Raw genomic sequence first — 18965 nt, 5'->3', positions numbered from 1 at the left:
GTAAAGTGTGTGACTTTTTTCTATCTTCTTGTTAAAATTTGTACCTACACATTTTCTTGTGCACAAATCCTGTAGTGATTCATTCAGACTGGGAATCTGGACATGTTCTGCTTGTGGGTCTGTGGAGGTGATTTGGTTTGGTGGGCCCCCAAATTAAATAACTGTGAGAGGCTTCAATTTGAGAAGGCCACATCTTCATGGAGAGAAAATACAACATGAAAACTTCTGTATTTGTGGGTGTCTGTTCACTCTTCTTCCATTAGCAAACATGTTCTGCATGCACAAGTAATTGCAGTTTATTCTATAAAAATGTGGTGCCTTTGATCTATTAATGAGTTATTAGAGTTTTTATCCTTTATATACTGTTTTAAAAACAAGTATTCTAGCAAACATTACTTACCTGTGATTCTTGCTAGTGCCTGCCTACTTGTAAATACTCATGAAAATCACCTGCTTGTAAATTTTGTGACTAATTCTTTTTAGTCTGTTTGGCCAGTGAATTTGTATTGCTGCTGAAGCATTTGGGTAGTAGTAAATTCAAGATAAAGGTTTAGCTCATCCTGCTAAAACTGCATGTCTTCCTAAAGGAAATATGACCAGCAGGATAGCTGATGTGGTTTTGAAGTAGAGGTTTTGTAGGCACCTAAAAGCTCTAAATACTTATGAATATGTGTAATAAAAATAGAGGATTTGTATTTCATTAAAGAAAAGAATTGGTTTTATGTTTTCTACCTTAATTATGTTTCAGCATCCAAAAAAGATTTTTCTTTTTTCTTCTTCCTTTTATTCCAAACTGATAATTGAATAGCAAAGTAGCATCACTGACTTCCACCAATAGATGTCACTCTGGAACTTCAGTATTTTGTTTTCTAAGCTTCATAACAACAACAACAACAAAAATTTCCAATCCTTCCTATTTTTTTTTTTTTGTTTTAAGATTGCATTATTGATTATGTTATGACCTATCCCCCCAGATGACCTTTTTGCTCTGTTTTTCTTAAAGCCTCAGAGAACAGTGAAAGCCTTGTATGACTACAGAGCCAAAAGGAGTGATGAATTGAGCTTCTCTCGAGGAGCTTTAATTCATAATGTCACAAAGGAAACTGGAGGCTGGTAAGGACAAAGATTCCACCTGGGAGAACTTCTGGTGACTTACTAGATGAAGGAAAAAATCAGCTTTGAGTAGTAGTTTTTAAAAACTGCCTGTTGTCTGATTGCTGCTTATTAACTGTGCCCTTATACATCTTTATGCCAGTGTATTAATAAAAAAACCCCAAACACAAAATCCCCTCATCTTCCATTCTCCTTTCACATCTTTCATTTTTCTATCCCACAGCAATAACCTCAGCCTGCAGAACCTTCATAGCCTGGTATATCCCATATTTTTTCCATACTCCATCCATCCTTCCTGAACATTTGTGTGCTCTGGGAAGTCATTGCAATCGTTGCTCTACTTCTGTCCTTGCTCTGCTAAGCATTTCTCAGGAATCAAACCCACCTTTTTTAGTGCTCTGTACAGTCTCCTTTCATAACAGTTTTTTTTTTTTTTTTTTTTAGCTGGCTTGTAAATTGCTTGGAAAGCTTGGGAATCTGATGTTTCCCTGTAGTTTCTACAGGGTAATCAACCACATAATAGTATTTTTAGTACTGGAGGGGGAAAAAGCCTCTTAAGTCATTAATTGCAGTTTACAGTAACTGTAATCCCTCTGAAATCATCTGTTACTACAGTTAATGTTCACTTTGTTGGAGCTCTCAGCTACTTCATCATTTATATTTTTGGTGATAGCCAGCTAGACAATCTAGTATGGTGTATTAATGACCAATTTCTTGGGGATTATTGCTTCATTAATGGCCTTTTGAAGCTCTTTAACTTTGTTTTTCATTCTCTCTACTTTTCTATTTAAATTCAGGTGGAAAGGGGATTATGGAGAAAAAGTCCAACATTATTTTCCATCTAATTATGTTGAAGATATGTCATCCCATAACTCTGCTGAGCTTGAAAATCAGGTGAGAGTTATTGTTTATCTGCTACACTTCCTTGGCTACCTACTGGAAGTCTGTTTTATACACTAACAATTCCATGTGCTGTGTTTGAGAGTGCAGAATAGAGGATGGATGCATTCTTCATTGTTCTCTGCTGCTGAGTATTTTTGTCAGGACATCCCTTGCTGAAAGCAATTTAAGGAGATAGAATATCTTGAGTTGGAAGGGATCCCCACATAAAATCATTTATGATTTTGCAATAGCTGAATTGGTGAAGTTTTAGGAGATTCTGGTTGTTTCTTGCTAAATATAATCATAAACAATTTAGATTTTCATAGTTTGGCTGAAACTTAATAAGTTTTCATGTAAAATCACTGTTTTGATATTTGCAAATAGGAAAATTATATGTCCAAGCACACCTTACTACTCATTTTACTCTCCATTTATCAGGTGTTTATGCATAAACCAATGATGTTTGTCAAAAGAATCTAAAAAATCTGGTCCCATGTCTTGGACAAAGAGCTCTTGAACAAAAGAAACCAGAACTGAAGAGTAATGAGTTTTGACATTTTTGAATTTTAAAAATAAAACATTTAATTCTTTTGATCTTCTCAAGCACTTCCAATGATTTTCCAAAAGTTTTTGGAGAAAACCACATTACATTTCCTCCTTCCTGATTATTGTAATCTTAAGCAGACTTGAAAAATTGTCTCAGGACAGAAACTACTACAAAGTAGTCTTGTTTTGACTGCTCTCACTGAAGAGATTCTTGTGTGTTTTTTAGATATGAAAACAGGCTTTCAAACATTATAGTGAGCGTGCTTTCAGTAAAGCTAAGATTAGATTTAATGGTGCACATTTGTTATTTGTTAATGTCCTGTGCATGTTCACTCAAGAGATTTAGGGCCAGATTTAACTCATGTTTTTCAGATCATTGAGGACAATCCCCTGGGCTCTCTGTGTCGTGGCATCCTGGTGCTCAATACCTACAACGTTGGTGTGTATTTTCTGATACTTATATATGGACTCCTGACCTTTCTCTATTGAGTAGCTCTTTTATGTTTAGCAGGAGAGATTTTAAAAAAAAACAAATCCAACCCCTCAAACACCTACTTGTATTAATATAGCCAGCAGAATTAATATGTTGAAACTTCATAATACTAAATGCTGCAATAAATCAACAATGACACCTTAGAGAAAGAGCTGTTGGATTTCAGTATAAATTTCTTGCTATGGTATTACCTAACAGTGAAAATGGCACAAGGAAAACACAAAAAGCCTTTTGTCTTCATTCTGGAACCTAAGAATCCAGAAGATCCATGTGTTGAGTTTGCAACTGATAAAGTAGAAGAACTCTTTGAATGGTACCAGAGTATCCGTGAGATCACTTGGAAAACAGCAGAAGAGGTATTGCTCCAAATTTATCTGTTGTTTTATTAATGTAAAAATATTCACAATAGCTTTTGTCTTTAGCTGCCCTGTACTGTTAAATGTTGTTATCACATGGTCCTTCACCCTCTTGCATATTGTTGTTCATTTTATTCATGTTGTGCATCTTGTTCCATAACCTCTCTGGGGAATAGTACATGAAATAGCATTTTATGTAAATTGATGTCAACAGGAGTTTTCCAGCAGAGTGCTGTCTGTGTTGCACCCTGCCCCTCAGTGAAGTGTGCTTGCTAGGCCAGAGTGGATGCCACTACAATTTTCCATCTGGTCACACTGGTTCACCCCAGTGTTAAGCAGCAGAAGCTCTGATATCAGGCTGTTCTTTTCAGAGCTGTGAATCCACCAGTGAGGATGTGTGAAATCTGAGCTGCCATTCCCTGAATTCTTCTTATCCTCTTTGCTAATTCTTTTCCAGTGGGCACTGATAGAGGATTGTTTGGCTAATTCTTTATTTGTAACTAATAACCACATTCTGGACTTCCCATTTCTTCAGTAGTGGTATTCCCAAATGCTTGCCTGAAGATTCAAGGATTCTACCTAAGTTTATAGCTTCTATGTCCCTCTACTGCCACTTAAAGACATTCTCCAGGACTTGCTTTTGCTGTTCTGATGTACTAATTTACCTTCCTGTGATCTTTTCTAGTATTTAAGAAGTCTCTCCCTTGACCAATAAGTCCTTAATTTGGCTGTGCTTAAGGATACTCTTTTTTGTTGCTTTTATTCACCCTTTATTGTTAAGTGGGTGATATGGTTGATGGGAAATGTGTTTCAGTATCATGTTGGCTCATGCTGTTTGTCTGTCATATGGAGTGGAAGTGCTCTGAGGGTTGTCCTGATCCTATTTTTAGCAGACAAGTTGATTTCTCAAGCAGAGGACTGTAAATACTGCAAGGGGAGAAGCAACAGGAGCTGTTGACCTATTGTTGGGGGAGGAGAGATACAGTTCTTGTGCCAAGCTTTCATTATAAAGTAAAAATGAGAAAAAGAGAAACATGACCTAGAAGAAGTGTCTCCAAATTGAATGTTTTTATGTTACAACAATGACTCTTCAGGAGCTTGGCAGCTTTTTCTCTCTGTACAGTTGGAGAAGTATTAAACAGTCTGTGTTCAAAGATGCTTTAAAACTCATTTCTGTCAGTTGGGAGGCTTTTCTCACAGCAAGGCCTCTATGAAGTTCACATGATAGACTGACTGCTACATGGGGAGGGGATGAAGATGAGGAAAGGTCCTTGTTGCCAGTACAGTTAACAGGCTGAATTTTGGGGAAGGAAAAAGCACAGTGAGTTAAGACTGTACTGCAGTGTGGTACAGGGGGATTTTGTAGATGAGTTTGGTTTTGGGCAATGTCTGTTATGCACAAAAAATGAAAGTAAGCTTCATGTCTCTTGTAATCTCTGCTCAGTACTGACACTTGCCATGCTCCCTGGGTTTGCTGTTCCTTGCTCTCCTGCTTGGTTATCTCTGGAGGCTTCTGGCTAGAAATGAGTCCATGCCACCAAAAAGTGATCTTTTGCTGCTCACAGCTCCGGTTACTGTTGAGCAATGTCTGGGAACTGTGGTGCATCACTAAGTGACAATGAGATTTGTGCAGCTTTTTCCCAGGGTTATTTCTGAGTCCAAACACTGTATTTCTCTTTGTTTTCTTAGACTTTAAGGTATAATCTCTGGTTCAGTGAGATATTCTGGAAACCTGTGGCTGCCTAGTTCTGATTTTCATTCCTTTTATGTTTGTCTTGTTGAGGGATTTCTTTTGGAAGGCTTCCTGATTGCTGCTGCTTCATCTTTTGTACCAAAGCTAATCACTGTTCAGTATGGGACTCTTCTAACCTGCTTTATCCTGTAGCTGCTTCTTATGCCTGAAAAGCCTCCAGCCCAAATGTCTCCCTCCACTCAGGACACATCTTGCTGCATTTAGCAATTCCCAGTCTGTGCTGGCAGGGAACACTGCTCAGCTTCCACAGAGCAGGTGCTGCAAATATGGAAGAAGAGAGAGTGGGTTTGGTACTGGGGATTTCAACAAGATTGCACCTGATTTTCCATACAGAACATGATGGGTTTGATGCATAAATAGAAGACAACATAGGAGTGATGCTCAGAGGGTTTGAATTTCACTGTTTGGGAGTTACTAACAAGACTTAAGTTCTGCCAAGGATTATAAATAGATACAGAAACACTTTACTACCCTTGCATTTTTTCTGCATACATTTGCATTTATATGAGGTATAGGGTTAAGAATGTAACTAAAATTGAGTTGAGTAGAGTCATATTAAAAGAAAAAAAATGTTGCCATGATTCTGAGCATGACTGCTCAGAGAAGAGCTGAAACCCTTGCTGATAAAACAGCACCTTTTACCCCACAAAAAAAAAAAAAAACCCCTAAATGTACATTCCCTACTAAACCTCACCATTTGGTTATTACCTGTTCTATGAGCTGGGTCTGAGAGTGCATTGCATCTGTACAAGTGTATAAGGTATTAGATAGGAATCTGGGCACCAAAAATTAGAGTTTAAGTTCATTACAGTGCACCCTGGTGCTACTGTGCCATAATACTCAGTGTTCCCATAATCTAAAACTTTTTAATGTTTTCCAGGAGAACAGAAGGAAATACTGGGAAAAGAATCAGTTAATTGCTATTGAATTATCTGATCTAGTAATCTACTGCAAGCCAACAAGCAAAACCAAGGACAATTTAGGTATTGCCTTTAATATTACATCTGATTTTTACCCTTTCTGCTATCTTTACAGATGTTAGTTGAGGTTTTAAGTCTGAAGATAAAAATCTGTCCTACTGGAAAAAAAAGTTTTGTTTCACAGGCAGCTTTCAATAGCACTTTGAAATTGTACACCAGGGAAATTGGTGCTGTTCATCTATCACAAAAGAACTGTCACAAATTTTAATTAGTTAACTAGAGACACCCTCTCAGATGTATATTCTGTGGGGAAGCTCACTAGTTATGTGTCAATTGATTTTTTTGAGATTAAAACCTCTGGCTGAACACTTGTGATTTGTTTGTAAAAAACCTTCATAAATAGGTTTACTGTGAATTTTTTAATTTTACTGTAAGAACATTTTTGCCAGGACTAAGCTGTTTGAATGATGTATGGCTTCATAATATAACTGGGCCTATGTAAGTGCAGCTGTGGATTCTGACATGAAATATGTACTTTTTATTCCAGTTTTTTTGTCACTGCTGCTGGAGAAGCCAGCAAATGTGCCCTTTTTCTTTAAGTTTCTTTGCAAATGTTTTTTAATAAGCTGTCACTACATTTAAGACATTATAATTATAGTTATTTTTTGAGGCATTGGCTAACCCTGGCTCACCCTTTCTTCTCCCCATTTAGACCCAGGAAAAGATGTCTCATTTAAATATGTGTTATAGTGATCAGAAGTACATTATTAGCAATGATGAGATGAGAACATGACTGCAGGCTCTTATCTGCCCTTCTATACAGCATGTGGCAGAAAGGCAATTTTAACTTTCAGGCTTGATTTTCAGCCACTTTGCTATGTCTGCTTGAAAATTATGCCAATTATTTCATTAAAGAACAAGGCAAAACAAAGTAAAACAAGTGTTGGTGAAAATACAGTAACAATGTCAACTTCTTTCTCCCTTTGGCAACCACTTTTCTTCCTCCTCCCCCTGTTTAGAGAATCCTGATTTCAGAGAAATCCGTTCTTTTGTGGAAAACAAGGCAGAGAGCATTGTTAAGCAGAAGCCACTGGAGCTGTTGAAGTACAACCTGAAGGGCCTGACCCGTGTCTATCCCAAAGGACAAAGGGTTGACTCATCCAACTATGACCCATTTCGCCTCTGGCTTTGTGGTTCCCAGATGGTGGCTCTGAACTTCCAAACTCCAGGTAATTTTCCCTTTGAAAAAGAGCCTAATCCACCTTCTGGTTCACTGTATATGAGCCTCTTTATGGCCCTTCTAATCACCATCCTAATTATTTGAACTTCTCTGGAAGAAGCTGTGTTTGAAGTTTGCTTTTTAATGTGTGGGTTGCCATCCAGAGCTGGGCCTCAGAAATACTTCTCCAAAAGCCCTGTCTCTGAGCCTAACTGCCCCCAAGCCCTGAAAGGTTTGTTTCACCTTGATCTCTTTATGGTAAGCAGAGATATTTACAGTGAGTTTCAGATGGATGAATGGCTGGGCAGCCACAGGAAAGGCTGTATTCCACTTCCTGGTGAATCAGTTTATGATACACTGATAGGAAGCTAATTGGGGATAGAGATGGGTTTTTTTTTGGGATTAGAATTGATGAAAAATGGCCTGTCAGATTCAGTTACTGAAGGAATGGAGTCTCCCACCTTTCCAGATCTTTCTGATGAAGTGGTGACCAGAAAGAATTGCAAAGAGGAGCCATGAATCTGGTATTTCTTTAGCTTTATTCCAGGAAATGTTGTTGTGACTGTTTAACTCTCTCCCCAGATAAATACATGCAGTTGAACCATGCCTTGTTTTCCCTGAATGGACGCACTGGCTACGTGCTGCAGCCAGAGAACATGAGAAATGAGGAGTATGACCCAATGCCAAATGACTCCAAGAGGAAATTGCAGATGATTATGACAGTGAGGGTAAATCTCTTTTGTAAATTGTTTTTTTTTACAAGTCATAAATATCTATAAAACTAAAGCTATTATGCTTCAGAGCAAGATCTGACAGCTTGTCAAAATACTGTTTTTAAATGTCAGTGTGTGTGAGAATGAAGCTAACTTCACTGCTTCCTCAAAAGAAATACATGTCTTTTTCTTGCTGATGAAGAGTCTGCTATAGGACTGAAAACACAATACTGGGATGATTTTGTGTAATTGCTAATAAATACATCAAATGCACTAACTTGAATTTCCAATCAAATGGGCTCTTAGTAGAAGGGACCTATTGGAGATTGATTAGCAGCAAATTAACTACTTCAGGGATTTTGAGTGTGAAAGGAAGATATTTATAATGAAATATAGAAACTAAACAGAAAACCTAATAAGCTGATCCCCTACTTAATATTTAATACACTATGACTTAATCTGAATGTCATTCTCATTTTTCTTTAAGAGATGAGTTGATCATTGGAAAATTTTGCCATCTTGACTGGGTGCCAAACAGTGGCACTTGTTTTTGTTCTTGCTGTGGAGTAAGATGGGTTTTTTAAAAGTATGTTTTCTGAGAAAGAAGAAACACATTATTGTCTCTGAAGTTTAAAGGCGAGGTAAACAGGGCCTGTGAATGCAAAGCAGAAATGTCTTGAAATGGGTATGTAATAAACACAGAAGAAAGATAACAAAACTTGTGCTACAGGCCTGGCCTGGAGCTGCACACTGTCTGTAATGCATGTCAGCTACAGTGTCTTTTTTTTTTTTTCTTACAATAAAAATCACTGAATTATCCAGACTATGGAAGGTACAGATAATATTTGGTGACAAATTATTTGGTGTACATGCAAACATATTCAAGAGAGAGATTATGTGCTTTTCCATGTTCTGGATTTCTCCCCCCTCTAGTTCTGTAAGCTGTCATCTGTTCAGCAGCAATGATGCCAAGTTTCCTTTGGGTGTGGTGCTAATTTACAGTTGCTTTTGCAGGTTTTAGGTGCTCGTCATCTCCCTAAACTTGGTAGAAGCATCACCTGTCCCTTTGTAGAGGTTGAAATTTGTGGGGCTGAATATGATAACAACAAATTCAAGACAACAGTTGTGAGTGAGTATCTGTGGGTTTCTGTGTTGCAGGGATATGGTTCTACTTCCAGGGTACTTAAATAAAGTGAGCAGAGGATGAACATTATGGGGGGAGTTTGTTAACTGTAGCTCTGGACTGATAAGTCACAAAGTCTTGTTCTTTTGCTTATCTTGGGACCTGCTAGTTTGAGAAACTTCAATGTATATCAAATTTAGAAAAAACAGTACTGTTGTGATTTGGGAAAAAAAGAAGTCCCCTTCTATTATGTTATGCCCATGCATAAGTTTGTGTATTTGCACATTTTAAACAATTACTGTCTTGGGAGTGCCTCCAACAGTGCTAGTCAGTTCCCAAAAGTCTGGCCCAAATGGGGAGTTATTACTGTGAGCTCCAGACTGTGTTTATTTAAACTGGGTTCTGAGACTGGCACCCCCTTAGAGGCAACTTGGATGTATAGGGCTGTAAAATAGTTTAACTTGAAATGCATTAGAAGTTTGATGAAAGCTTTGTCCTGGGGAGGTCTGGGTAAGGAATGTGTGTGCATGAAATTAAGTGTGCTGAAATGGAGCAATTTTTCAGCCACTTCATATTTCACCATTTAGTATTTCTGGATGCAGCAGTGTTCCTCTGGTAAAAATCAGCCTTTGGTTCTGATTATCCAAAGCAATTATACCAGTGGAATATAAACACAGCATCAGGAGCAGAATGTGCATAGTGACTCCTCAATACTTCAGAGTTTTCATAATCTAAATTTTCTGTGGAAAGTGACCAAGATTTCGAGAGCAAACTTCCTGGCTTTGTCACATATACCAAATCTTGGTGTTCTGTACATAACTAGAAAAATTGGACCAAGATACATGAGTCTTCCTAGTGCTTTTCCTGCTTTCTCGAGAAATTAATTAGCTTTCTTTTTTCTCTTTACAAATAAATGTCCAAGGAGGTTTGATATGTTTGAATACAAATAATTGCTTTTCTTCATGCATTTTCATCCCTGCCAAGTTTCCTCCCACCCCCACCACCAAGTAAACAAATACAAACTTTCTGAAGCAAGGTTACAACATGAGACAGATGGTAAATAGGATTTTTGGGCTTCTGTATCCCTAGAAAATGTCCTGGGATACATACTCACATGTGAATGAAGTGAAATTATTGCTTCATACTGCAAATGTTTCCTTTTCATTACAGATGACAATGGCCTTAATCCAATTTGGGCACCTAATGCAGAGCAAGTGAAATTTGAAATTTACGACCCAAACCTGGCGTTCCTGCGCTTTGTTGTGTATGAGGAGGATATATTCAGTGATCCCAACTTCTTAGCACATGCAACTTTTCCCATCAAAGGAATCAGATCAGGTGAGATCAGTGGTTATAATGAGCATTACTGAGCTGTGCCTTCCTTTGTGATGCCAGACTCCTTCCTGCTTGATGAAGCTCCTTCCTCTGGCTTTAGTTTTCAAGAGCATGTGAAATCAGGTGTTTCTCAATTTTTCCAGTCTTGCCTTTTGCTTCTCTGCAATTGCCATAGTGGAGCCTGCTCCTGGCAGAGGAGCATTTGAGCACTGAAGAATGTTCAAAGTGTGCACCATTTCTGTGGCTGGAAATTCCCCCTTGATGGACTCTAACTGCCCTTTGTTTTCCTTCCCCCTGCCCCAGGTTTTAGGTCAGTTCCTCTCAAGAATGGCTACAGTGAAGATATAGAGCTGGCCTCACTTCTGGTGCACTGTGAGATGCAACAAGTTTTGGTGAGAAGCACTGGGGTTTGTTGTGTGCACTTAGTGTGTCTGTTAACCAGTTCCTTGAGGAAACCAGGAACTGAGGATTCAGATTTCTGTTCTGTGTCTGATGTGCTGTTGTCAGGCATTTCTTCTGCAGGTACTGGAGAAGACAGATAGCACAAATTGAGTTACTCTCCCTCTGGGTGGACAGATTACACGGTTGTTAAAAGAAATAATGCACAAACAAAGCCTCATTACCTCCAATAGTTTTTGCTGTAACAGCATGGTCGTTGTCTTTTCTTGTTAACTGACTGATGCCACACAGAGCTAGCTAAAATCAGCTTTGGCTTCATAGATTAATCTCTTTTTTAAAGGTCCTACATAAAAAGAAATCACTTCAGCAATAGAAGGTAGTGATTTCTTCCAGTATTTCATTAAAATAAACAACCCATCAAGTAGAAGACATATCTGGTTCTTAAAGAACTGCTAATCTGCTCCTTTTAAGCCTCTCTAAACACCTACTTGAAATAGTAGTATTTTAAAACACATAGGGGAAAAATAATGATGCTCATGAATCCAGGCATTAAAGCAGCTGATCTGTGAACAGTGTTTGTTGGTGTTCCAAGGGTGCTGCTGTATATGTTGATTTGTGGGGTATTTCTCAGACTCTTTCTCAATAATAGATTACGTAATTTAAATGCACTTTTGATATGATGAAAGTTTAAAGATGCTTCTGGGAAGTGGCTGTTTCAGGGTACTTTCCAGCACCTTTCTGATTCAGAGAAAAAGTTCAACTTCTTATTTGTAGCCTGTCAACTCTTTCAGGCCCACGCTGAACTTCACATCAGTTACATTATTTTTCTGATTGAAACATCAGCTCCTGTGAACTCTATGTCATTATGTCTCTGGAGAGATTTGTTCCTGCAGTTGCATAAACTGAACTGTAAATTTCTGAATTCAGTCACATTTTTCTTCCCAAAGGAGTAGAAGCCTTTTTCAAACATCCTTTGTGGAGGTTTTTACGAAGCCACCTTGTAACACCTGATGTAAAATGACAGTGTGTGCAATGACAGTGTTTGAAAGCTGTGGTAGTTCCTGTAAATTCCTCCAGTGAGCCAGCCAAGAGTTCTGAAAGCAGGAGAGGATTAGAAGCTGAGGCCAGGGATATGTGTGTGGAGACCTGTGTCCTTTCAATATAATATTTAAATTGTTCATATGGTGGACTCAAGTCTCCTGGGGAAGGCCTGATAAACTGCTGGCTTTGGGCTTGCTGCCTTTGAGAAAACTGACAAAGTCAGCATTGCTTAATGCTGAGCATGGACACCACTTGTGGGTGGATACATTGCATATCTCCCCTGTCTTGGTTTCCCTTCAGGAATGCAGATCATTATTTGCCTGGGGCAGGAGCAGCTCTCAGAGTGTTGTTCATAGCAGCAGTCTGTCCCCCAATCTGTCAGCACTGACTCCTTTGACAGTAGCACATTTCACACTCTGATCCCCTTCTGCTTGTAAAGCCAAATGAAGCTGCAGCTCAGCTTGGTGTTTTTGCAATGCCTGGTGGTAATGCAGTGGCAGGACAACTTCCAAAAACTTCCTTTTGTTTGGCAGCCTGCCACAAATCCAGATCCACCACAGTTATCAACTCTAGAACTTTTGCCAGGTCACTCAAGAAGCATCAGAAAAGATCAAGGCTGCCTCTGTTTCTCTGCTTCTTTTTAAAAAGTCATGGCCTCCATAAAATAATACCATTTAATATAGGGCCTGTTTACATACAGAGCCCAACTGCATGTGCTTGGAGATGAAATATTAAATTATAATGAGGAATTACAGATGGCTGTGTAGTTTATCAGAAGGAGTAAAGCAAAAATATTGTAGACATAAGCATGCACATTTGTGAATTATTATATGGAGCCTTACGTAGTTCCTGTACAACTTAAAAAAGGTTTTTTGATATTGTAGGAATTGTACTTTACTGAGGTGGTTGTTGTACTTAAAAGCATGTCTTATTAGCTTGAAAATTGATTTACTTCCTTCAGAAAGTGCATGTATTTCTTCAGTTTTTTCTGACTACAGTCAGCCTCAATGGTGTATGTGTTCCTGATTAAAAGATTGAAGTGGACATCTTAAAATGCAGTTTAAGCTGTACCTTTGTGCATACATTTATTTACAAGAACTAACAGTGGTACACACATGCATCTTGATGATTACACCTGCAAACTGGTAATTAGAAATCTGCATTTCCTTTGTGATTTGGGAATAAGAGTTTACTTTACAAACAAAAATTAAATAAATTACTCTTTAAATCTTAATCAGTAGCATAGCACTGAGGCTGTTTCAGTTACTCCAGCCCATGCTTGCATAGGAATATGTTTCAAGAGGAAAAAGGGTTTAGGAAAGGATCTTGTTGCTGTAACTGACCCCCCTTGGGTGTGCTGCTAAGCTATCAATTTTCCTAGATCTGGACTGAATGCAGAAAGAGGCATTCTTATTAGTATGCTGCCTCTGAAAATGTTTGGATTTATTACATTTATTGATTGCATGTCATTTCTTGTAGAAGGAGTATCTTGTTTTGCTGCTGATGGGAAAATTAAGACTTCAGTCCTGCCAGTTCTATTCCCCACTAGTAACTCTAAAGAGGCATCTTCTGCATCCAAATGTTTGAAGTATTAAAATAATTTGAAGTCCTAAAGGGAATCATGATGATTGTTTATGGTTGTGGAATATATTGAGACCTTTTTCTGTAGGCCACAATAGAAACTCAGACCTACTCAGTTCCTTTGCAGTACTGAACTGCCATAGTTACATAGAAATACAGGCTCTGTCCTTCCTTCTTGACCATCTGAGTACTTGCTGCTGTAAGGGTCCTATTTGCCAGTCAATAATTTGACCTTTAGTCTACATTTCAATAGAAAATCCCCAGGATTGACACTTTGATACACAAATATGATGAAAGTGCCAAAACCTAAACATTTTTAAAATGTGTTGTTATTATAACCTGATACACTATTTTCTGTTCTTTCCTCAGCAGATTAGCATGCTCTGTTAGGGAAAAATATTCCAATAGAAGTGTTTAGATACACAAAGTTTGTAATCTGTGCTAGAATGTCCCTGCTGCCCCTGTCAGAGGGTGTGGCTGGTCATACTGTGGAGCTGAGAGGTTTTTTTTTAGTGCTTTCTGAGTTAGCTTGTTTCCAGAAACATTCCAGAAACATCCTATCAAACTAATTTTATAAAATGTCCTATGCAGTTATTATAATGTAGTTAGGAAAACAAACTCATCCTCTAAACTCTCTGGATTATATGTCATTTTGAGTATGTTTTTTACAAACTTCCCTTGTTTTCCAACATCCCTTTGAAGGAAAGTGAAGAAGAGCTTTATTCCTCGTGTCGGCAGCTCCGGAAGCGCCAGGAGGAGCTGAACACCCAGCTGTTCCTCTATGACAGCCACATGAACCTGAGGAATCCCAGCAGGGATGCTATCCTGAAAGAATTCAATGTCAATGAGCACAAACTGCAGATTTATCAAGAGACTTGCAACCGCAGGTGGGTTGGTGATCATTCTCCTTTCAGAGACAGCTCTTTCTAGATAGGATTTATGGTAAGGAAACCTCAGACATATCAAAGGGAGCATCTAAAGAGTGGTGAGGGTAGAATGAGCTCATCTGCAACGGGGAAGGGCTGTAGAGAAGCCAGGCTGGACTTCAAGCCACTAGAGGCCAGCAGAAGCTGAGGAATGTGTGCTCAGTGAGCTCTCAGTGACACTTGTAATCCTGTCAGGTTTTGTATCCTCTCTGCTGCTTTCCAGGGGAAAGCCTGGAAGTATACACAGACAAATAAATAAACCTCTTCACTCTTGCTACACTATCAGAGTTATGTCTCTGGAAATGTCATGCACACATGAGATATGTGGGAACAGATACACAAACCACAAAAGATAAAACCAGTATTGAGTTGTAGCAGCACAGCATTGTCAGTTCAGTGTCAGTGCATTATCCAGAGCTTAGGGGAAGGTTCCTTCTCCTTTGCTGCCACCTTTGGGCTGGGTGTGAGTGAGATAGAGAGGTTTTATGTTCCAAGAGGAAGTTTTGAGTAGATTGCATGACCTGTTTTTTTTTGCAGTGCTCATTGCTGATACATTACTTGCTGTTGGTATCCAAGTGCATCGAATTTGGTAGACTGTTTTTTTCTGAGAAATTCCTATTAGGCTTGACTTTTTCCTTTTTTTTTCCCCTTAAGATTAAAGGAGAAGAAAGTCAGTAACAGCAAATTCTACTCTTAGAGCCCATCATTCTTTGATGTGTGCTTTATGGTGCAATTCAGGAAGAGATGGATTTATCCTGGTCATCCTACTCAGTGACAGTCTCATCAGATGGGACGACTGGAAGAAGAGAATGAAGAGGAAATATGGATTTCCTTTGTAAATTCTTCTTTTAAGAAAAACTGTTTTAATACCTAATAATTTATATTCTGTACAAAGCATACCCTCTGTGCAGGCCAGAACTTCTGTATTCAAGATTTTTAAAACTTGAGGATGTGTAGTTGGATGGACCTCACTTTATCAATACCTGAAGTACAAATCATCTCCTGTATGTGTGTACATGGGCTGTAGATAAGGCAGTCACAAAAATTTGCATGCATGGAGTCACACCACTTGAACAACCTGGCTCCTCAAGATTAACTAGTAGTGAGTTTTTAATTTATTAAATGCTGTAAAAGCACTTCTACACCAGCATTGTCACGTCATGTATGTTACAGTCCTCCAGACAGCAGATTGTGCTGCTGATACTGTATAAAATATTTTGGGCAGCTATTGTCTCTTATTAAAAATTTTCTGTTACATTTTCAAGAACAAGATAATATGTTAATTTGTTTGAAAGCAAATACCCTCTTTGACTGTAGTTGTGTTTTTCCTGTTGAACTCTGTTTAAAGGTTTAAGAAAGGAGCAATGTGTGAACCTCTATTCATAGCCCCTGTGAACTCCTGTTCACAGCCTCGAGGCACTGGAAGGAAAAGTTTTAAGATATGCAGTAGGAGATACATGTTTGCAGAAAGGGAAGGTATTTAATATTCTGAGAAGCACTTATTTTGTACAGTATCATTTCTGCAAATCCTTTCAGCTGCTAATGTGCTTAGAAATGAATTTTTAAATGAACTGTCAATTTTTAATCTTGCAATCCTACATAGACGATAGTCAAATGATAGTGTTCTGTAAATGTAGACCATTTCCCCAAAACATAACTAATCCAAGAATGATAGTGTGCACAAATATAGAGGTACATCCTTCTGGTGCCTTTAATCAAATCAAGAACATGAAGCTGCAGATGAGAATACTTGTTAGATTAGCAAGTGTATTTTCCTGCCAGAGCAGAACTAAAGGCCTTTGATGGAATATTTAACAGCAGTTGTCATAATTTGTGTATGTGTTGGTCCTTTGTGCTAGTGCTGTATTGTTACCATCAAATTTCTGGTTGTCTTATCTCTACATGAGATGAGTTTTGCTATCTATATTCCCAACTTTAACATTCAAATGTGTGCAGAGGAGTTTAGTTTTTGGAGTGACTGCCTGAGGCACAAAATGCTGCTTCCACAGAGCTGTACTTCTGATCACAGAGGACTTGCACAGATTTGGGATTCATGGCCTGATGCAGCTGCCTCAGCAATTTTCCATTTCTCTTGCTCCCCACGCTGTGACTTCTGTTGTTTCAAGAGGCCTTAATTGATGCCATTGTGCATTCACAGATGATGGTTTGAGGAACCCCCTTGAGGTTTTAGCTATTCTGTAAAGACAGTCTTGTCTGAGAGATGAAAGTGTTATAATAGTGTATCCCACAATGGGGTGGCTTCTGTAAATTTTTTATTATAAAGAAATTAATTACTAATCACCCAGCTGAAAAACAGAGAAAAGTTAAAGGCAATTCTCTGCTTTTCATCCTCCTTCCTGAAATCTCTTCAGTATACCCAGCTGTGATTGACCTGTTCAAGATGGATGTAAATCCTGCTCAAACAAACAAAAAGTATCACATCAACTGTGGATTTGGGAGGTGGAGCTGTAACCTAGACTGCTGTATAGAGTTGGTTTTATCTTCATTATCCAGGTGTGGGTTGTTCTGCCTGTTGGAATTCTGTTTAAGCTCAGTTCCAGAGCAGACCCAACCAAACTGTCCATTTGTCCTGGCTTCCTCCATTGGTGTGTGTATTCCTGACACAGCACAGCCACTGTGTGATGGACACAGGAGTGAGTCATCATGCTGCTCTGGTGCAAATATTTAAGAGTTAGCTCATTTTGTAGTCCTTTGAATAGTCCTGTGCACATTCTCCACTCACACATAACACCAGGAGTTATAAGAGGCAGTATTCATGCATTTTGTTTTACAGTAAGACTTTTCCCCAGACTATGATGTTACACTGTGCAGAATGAAAATACTGCAGTGATTCTTCTGCTGACTTGCAAGTGGTGGCCAAGGCTATGTTCTAACTCTTCTCTTGGTTCTTGCATTCTGTGTTTTATCTCCAAGACCTCACCTCTCAGTTCTTCCTTGGGGCAGACTGTAGAAACTTTTATCACAGTTGCAACTGTTTGAGTATGAAAGTAAGTTTGAATGTGTGTGCTATTTTTTTTTTAATCCAGGAGGGAAAACATTTATAAATTTTTGAAGTTAACAATTGTTAATTGTTATATTCTTATACAAACTGTTTAAATCATTGAAATAACTTATTTTAATAAATAATTTTTGATATCTCACAATTATGGGAATGATGCCAGGTGCTTCTTTAAGTGTTGCTCGTTGAATTTCATGACTTTTGCCAGTCATTTGAAGCAGTGAGTTTTTTGAAAAGTGATCTGCTGATATGGTATGGTATGTATGATTTGGCTCTACTAGAGGTTGGAAGAAGGGCATTTCTTGTTTTTAAGATGAACTGACTTAATGATTGTTTCAGGGGACATGGTTATCATTGCACTTCTTCTGGCTCCAAACACACGAGGCAGAAGGAAAAGGTCAAAGATTGAGTTTAACTTGTGACTCCAAACCAACCTTTTCAGTGAGAGGCAGATACAAACTCCAGCTCTAGTGAGAATCAGATTTGTGTGAGCCTGAACAATAAAATCTGAGCAAGGCAAAGATTCAGTCTGTGGTAATTTGGAAGAACAGTAATATTGATATTTGCAAAAAATTTTTCTCAGGACACTTTCTGTCTGTGAGGATGCACAGGGAAAACTGCTGGGTGAATGCATTCTGTGTTTATGTGGTGATTTTTTTAATTGTTGGGAGTCTTGAGAATGCATTTTTTCTCATCTTCTAATCAAAATGATATGCTTATTGAACATGAATCCATATGAGATGTGTGCAGCCTAATTATTCTAGGTCATTAAATCAGCCAAAGAGTCTTTATCCCTTAGTGAGTATTGGTATACATGAGTTCTGAAGTAAAAAAAACTTGCTACATTTATGTGTTCTGTTTCCTCTATTGCCACTTTTTTCCCACCCCAACATACCTATATATTTCTCTGGTGAAAGAATTTTGCTAGTTTTGCAGTTCTTTAACCTTGGAGAAGTGAGGTGGTGTGAGCTGTGTACCAGCCATTATCTTTGAATTCTCCAAACCAGTTGTAAAAATGAGGATGTGGTGTGGAAGCTGAAGTGCAGGGGTTGGGTTCTGCATTGTGTCAGCATTTTTAACTGCAGTCAAACTAGTTGTCTTTGTTCCAGACTGCAATTCCCTTTCTATCATGAGGAACAGAAGTTAAATATCATGAAAATTAACCTTCAGAATCAGTTCAGAGATGAATTTATCTTCTGTCCATAATAGTATTTATAAACATGCTTAGCTATTAGTTTTAAAAGAATTTAAATTAAATTAAAAGCAGTTTAATTGATTGCTAGTCTACATTTTTAGCTGTTACTCCAGCAAAACAGGGAATTGTAAGCTTGACTAAAGTAAAGCAGTAGTTTTCTCAGCATTTGCATACTCCTGAATTGCAGTTTGATCCTCAGATTCTTTACATTATGTGCAAATTATCAACATTCAGGACCCTTTTCTCTGAGGAGCACATAGGGAATTATTAAATATGCCACTATACTTTGGAAAGTATGTGGAAATCAGTAATAAATAGAAACAAAGGGATTTTGGTTGGGCCCCTTAGGAC

The 18965-nt window shown here is 38.3% G+C and overlaps 1 protein-coding gene across 3 annotated transcripts in view; it reads left to right on the top strand.

The window, feature by feature from the left end:
- Positions 1-18571, top strand: part of PLCG2 (phospholipase C gamma 2) — a 63457-nt gene extending 44886 nt beyond the window's left edge. For 2 of the 3 annotated variants that reach the window (XM_079316529.1, XM_079316530.1), the window contains exons 22-33: positions 1004-1113; positions 1911-2007; positions 2914-2980; positions 3233-3390; positions 6024-6126; positions 7083-7292; positions 7865-8010; positions 9010-9124; positions 10289-10456; positions 10757-10845; positions 14177-14361; positions 15055-18569. In XM_079316529.1, the coding sequence (XP_079172655.1) occupies positions 1004-1113; positions 1911-2007; positions 2914-2980; positions 3233-3390; positions 6024-6126; positions 7083-7292; positions 7865-8010; positions 9010-9124; positions 10289-10456; positions 10757-10845; positions 14177-14361; positions 15055-15097 (1491 nt within the window). In that variant the 3' untranslated portion in view covers positions 15098-18569. Of the gene's footprint in view, positions 1-1003; positions 1114-1910; positions 2008-2913; positions 2981-3232; positions 3391-6023; positions 6127-7082; positions 7293-7864; positions 8011-9009; positions 9125-10288; positions 10457-10756; positions 10846-14176; positions 14362-15054 lie in introns of all 3 variants that reach the window. The other variant, XM_079316531.1, reaches the window with a different exon arrangement.
- Positions 18572-18965: the final 394 nt, after the last annotated feature.

The sequence above is a fragment of the Erithacus rubecula genome (assembly GCF_903797595.1).
Source record: "Erithacus rubecula genome assembly, chromosome: 12".
Lineage (NCBI taxonomy): Eukaryota > Metazoa > Chordata > Aves > Passeriformes > Muscicapidae > Erithacus > Erithacus rubecula.
The sequence above is the reverse complement of the archived record's forward strand: the minus strand, read 5'-3'. Positions and strand labels throughout refer to the sequence as shown.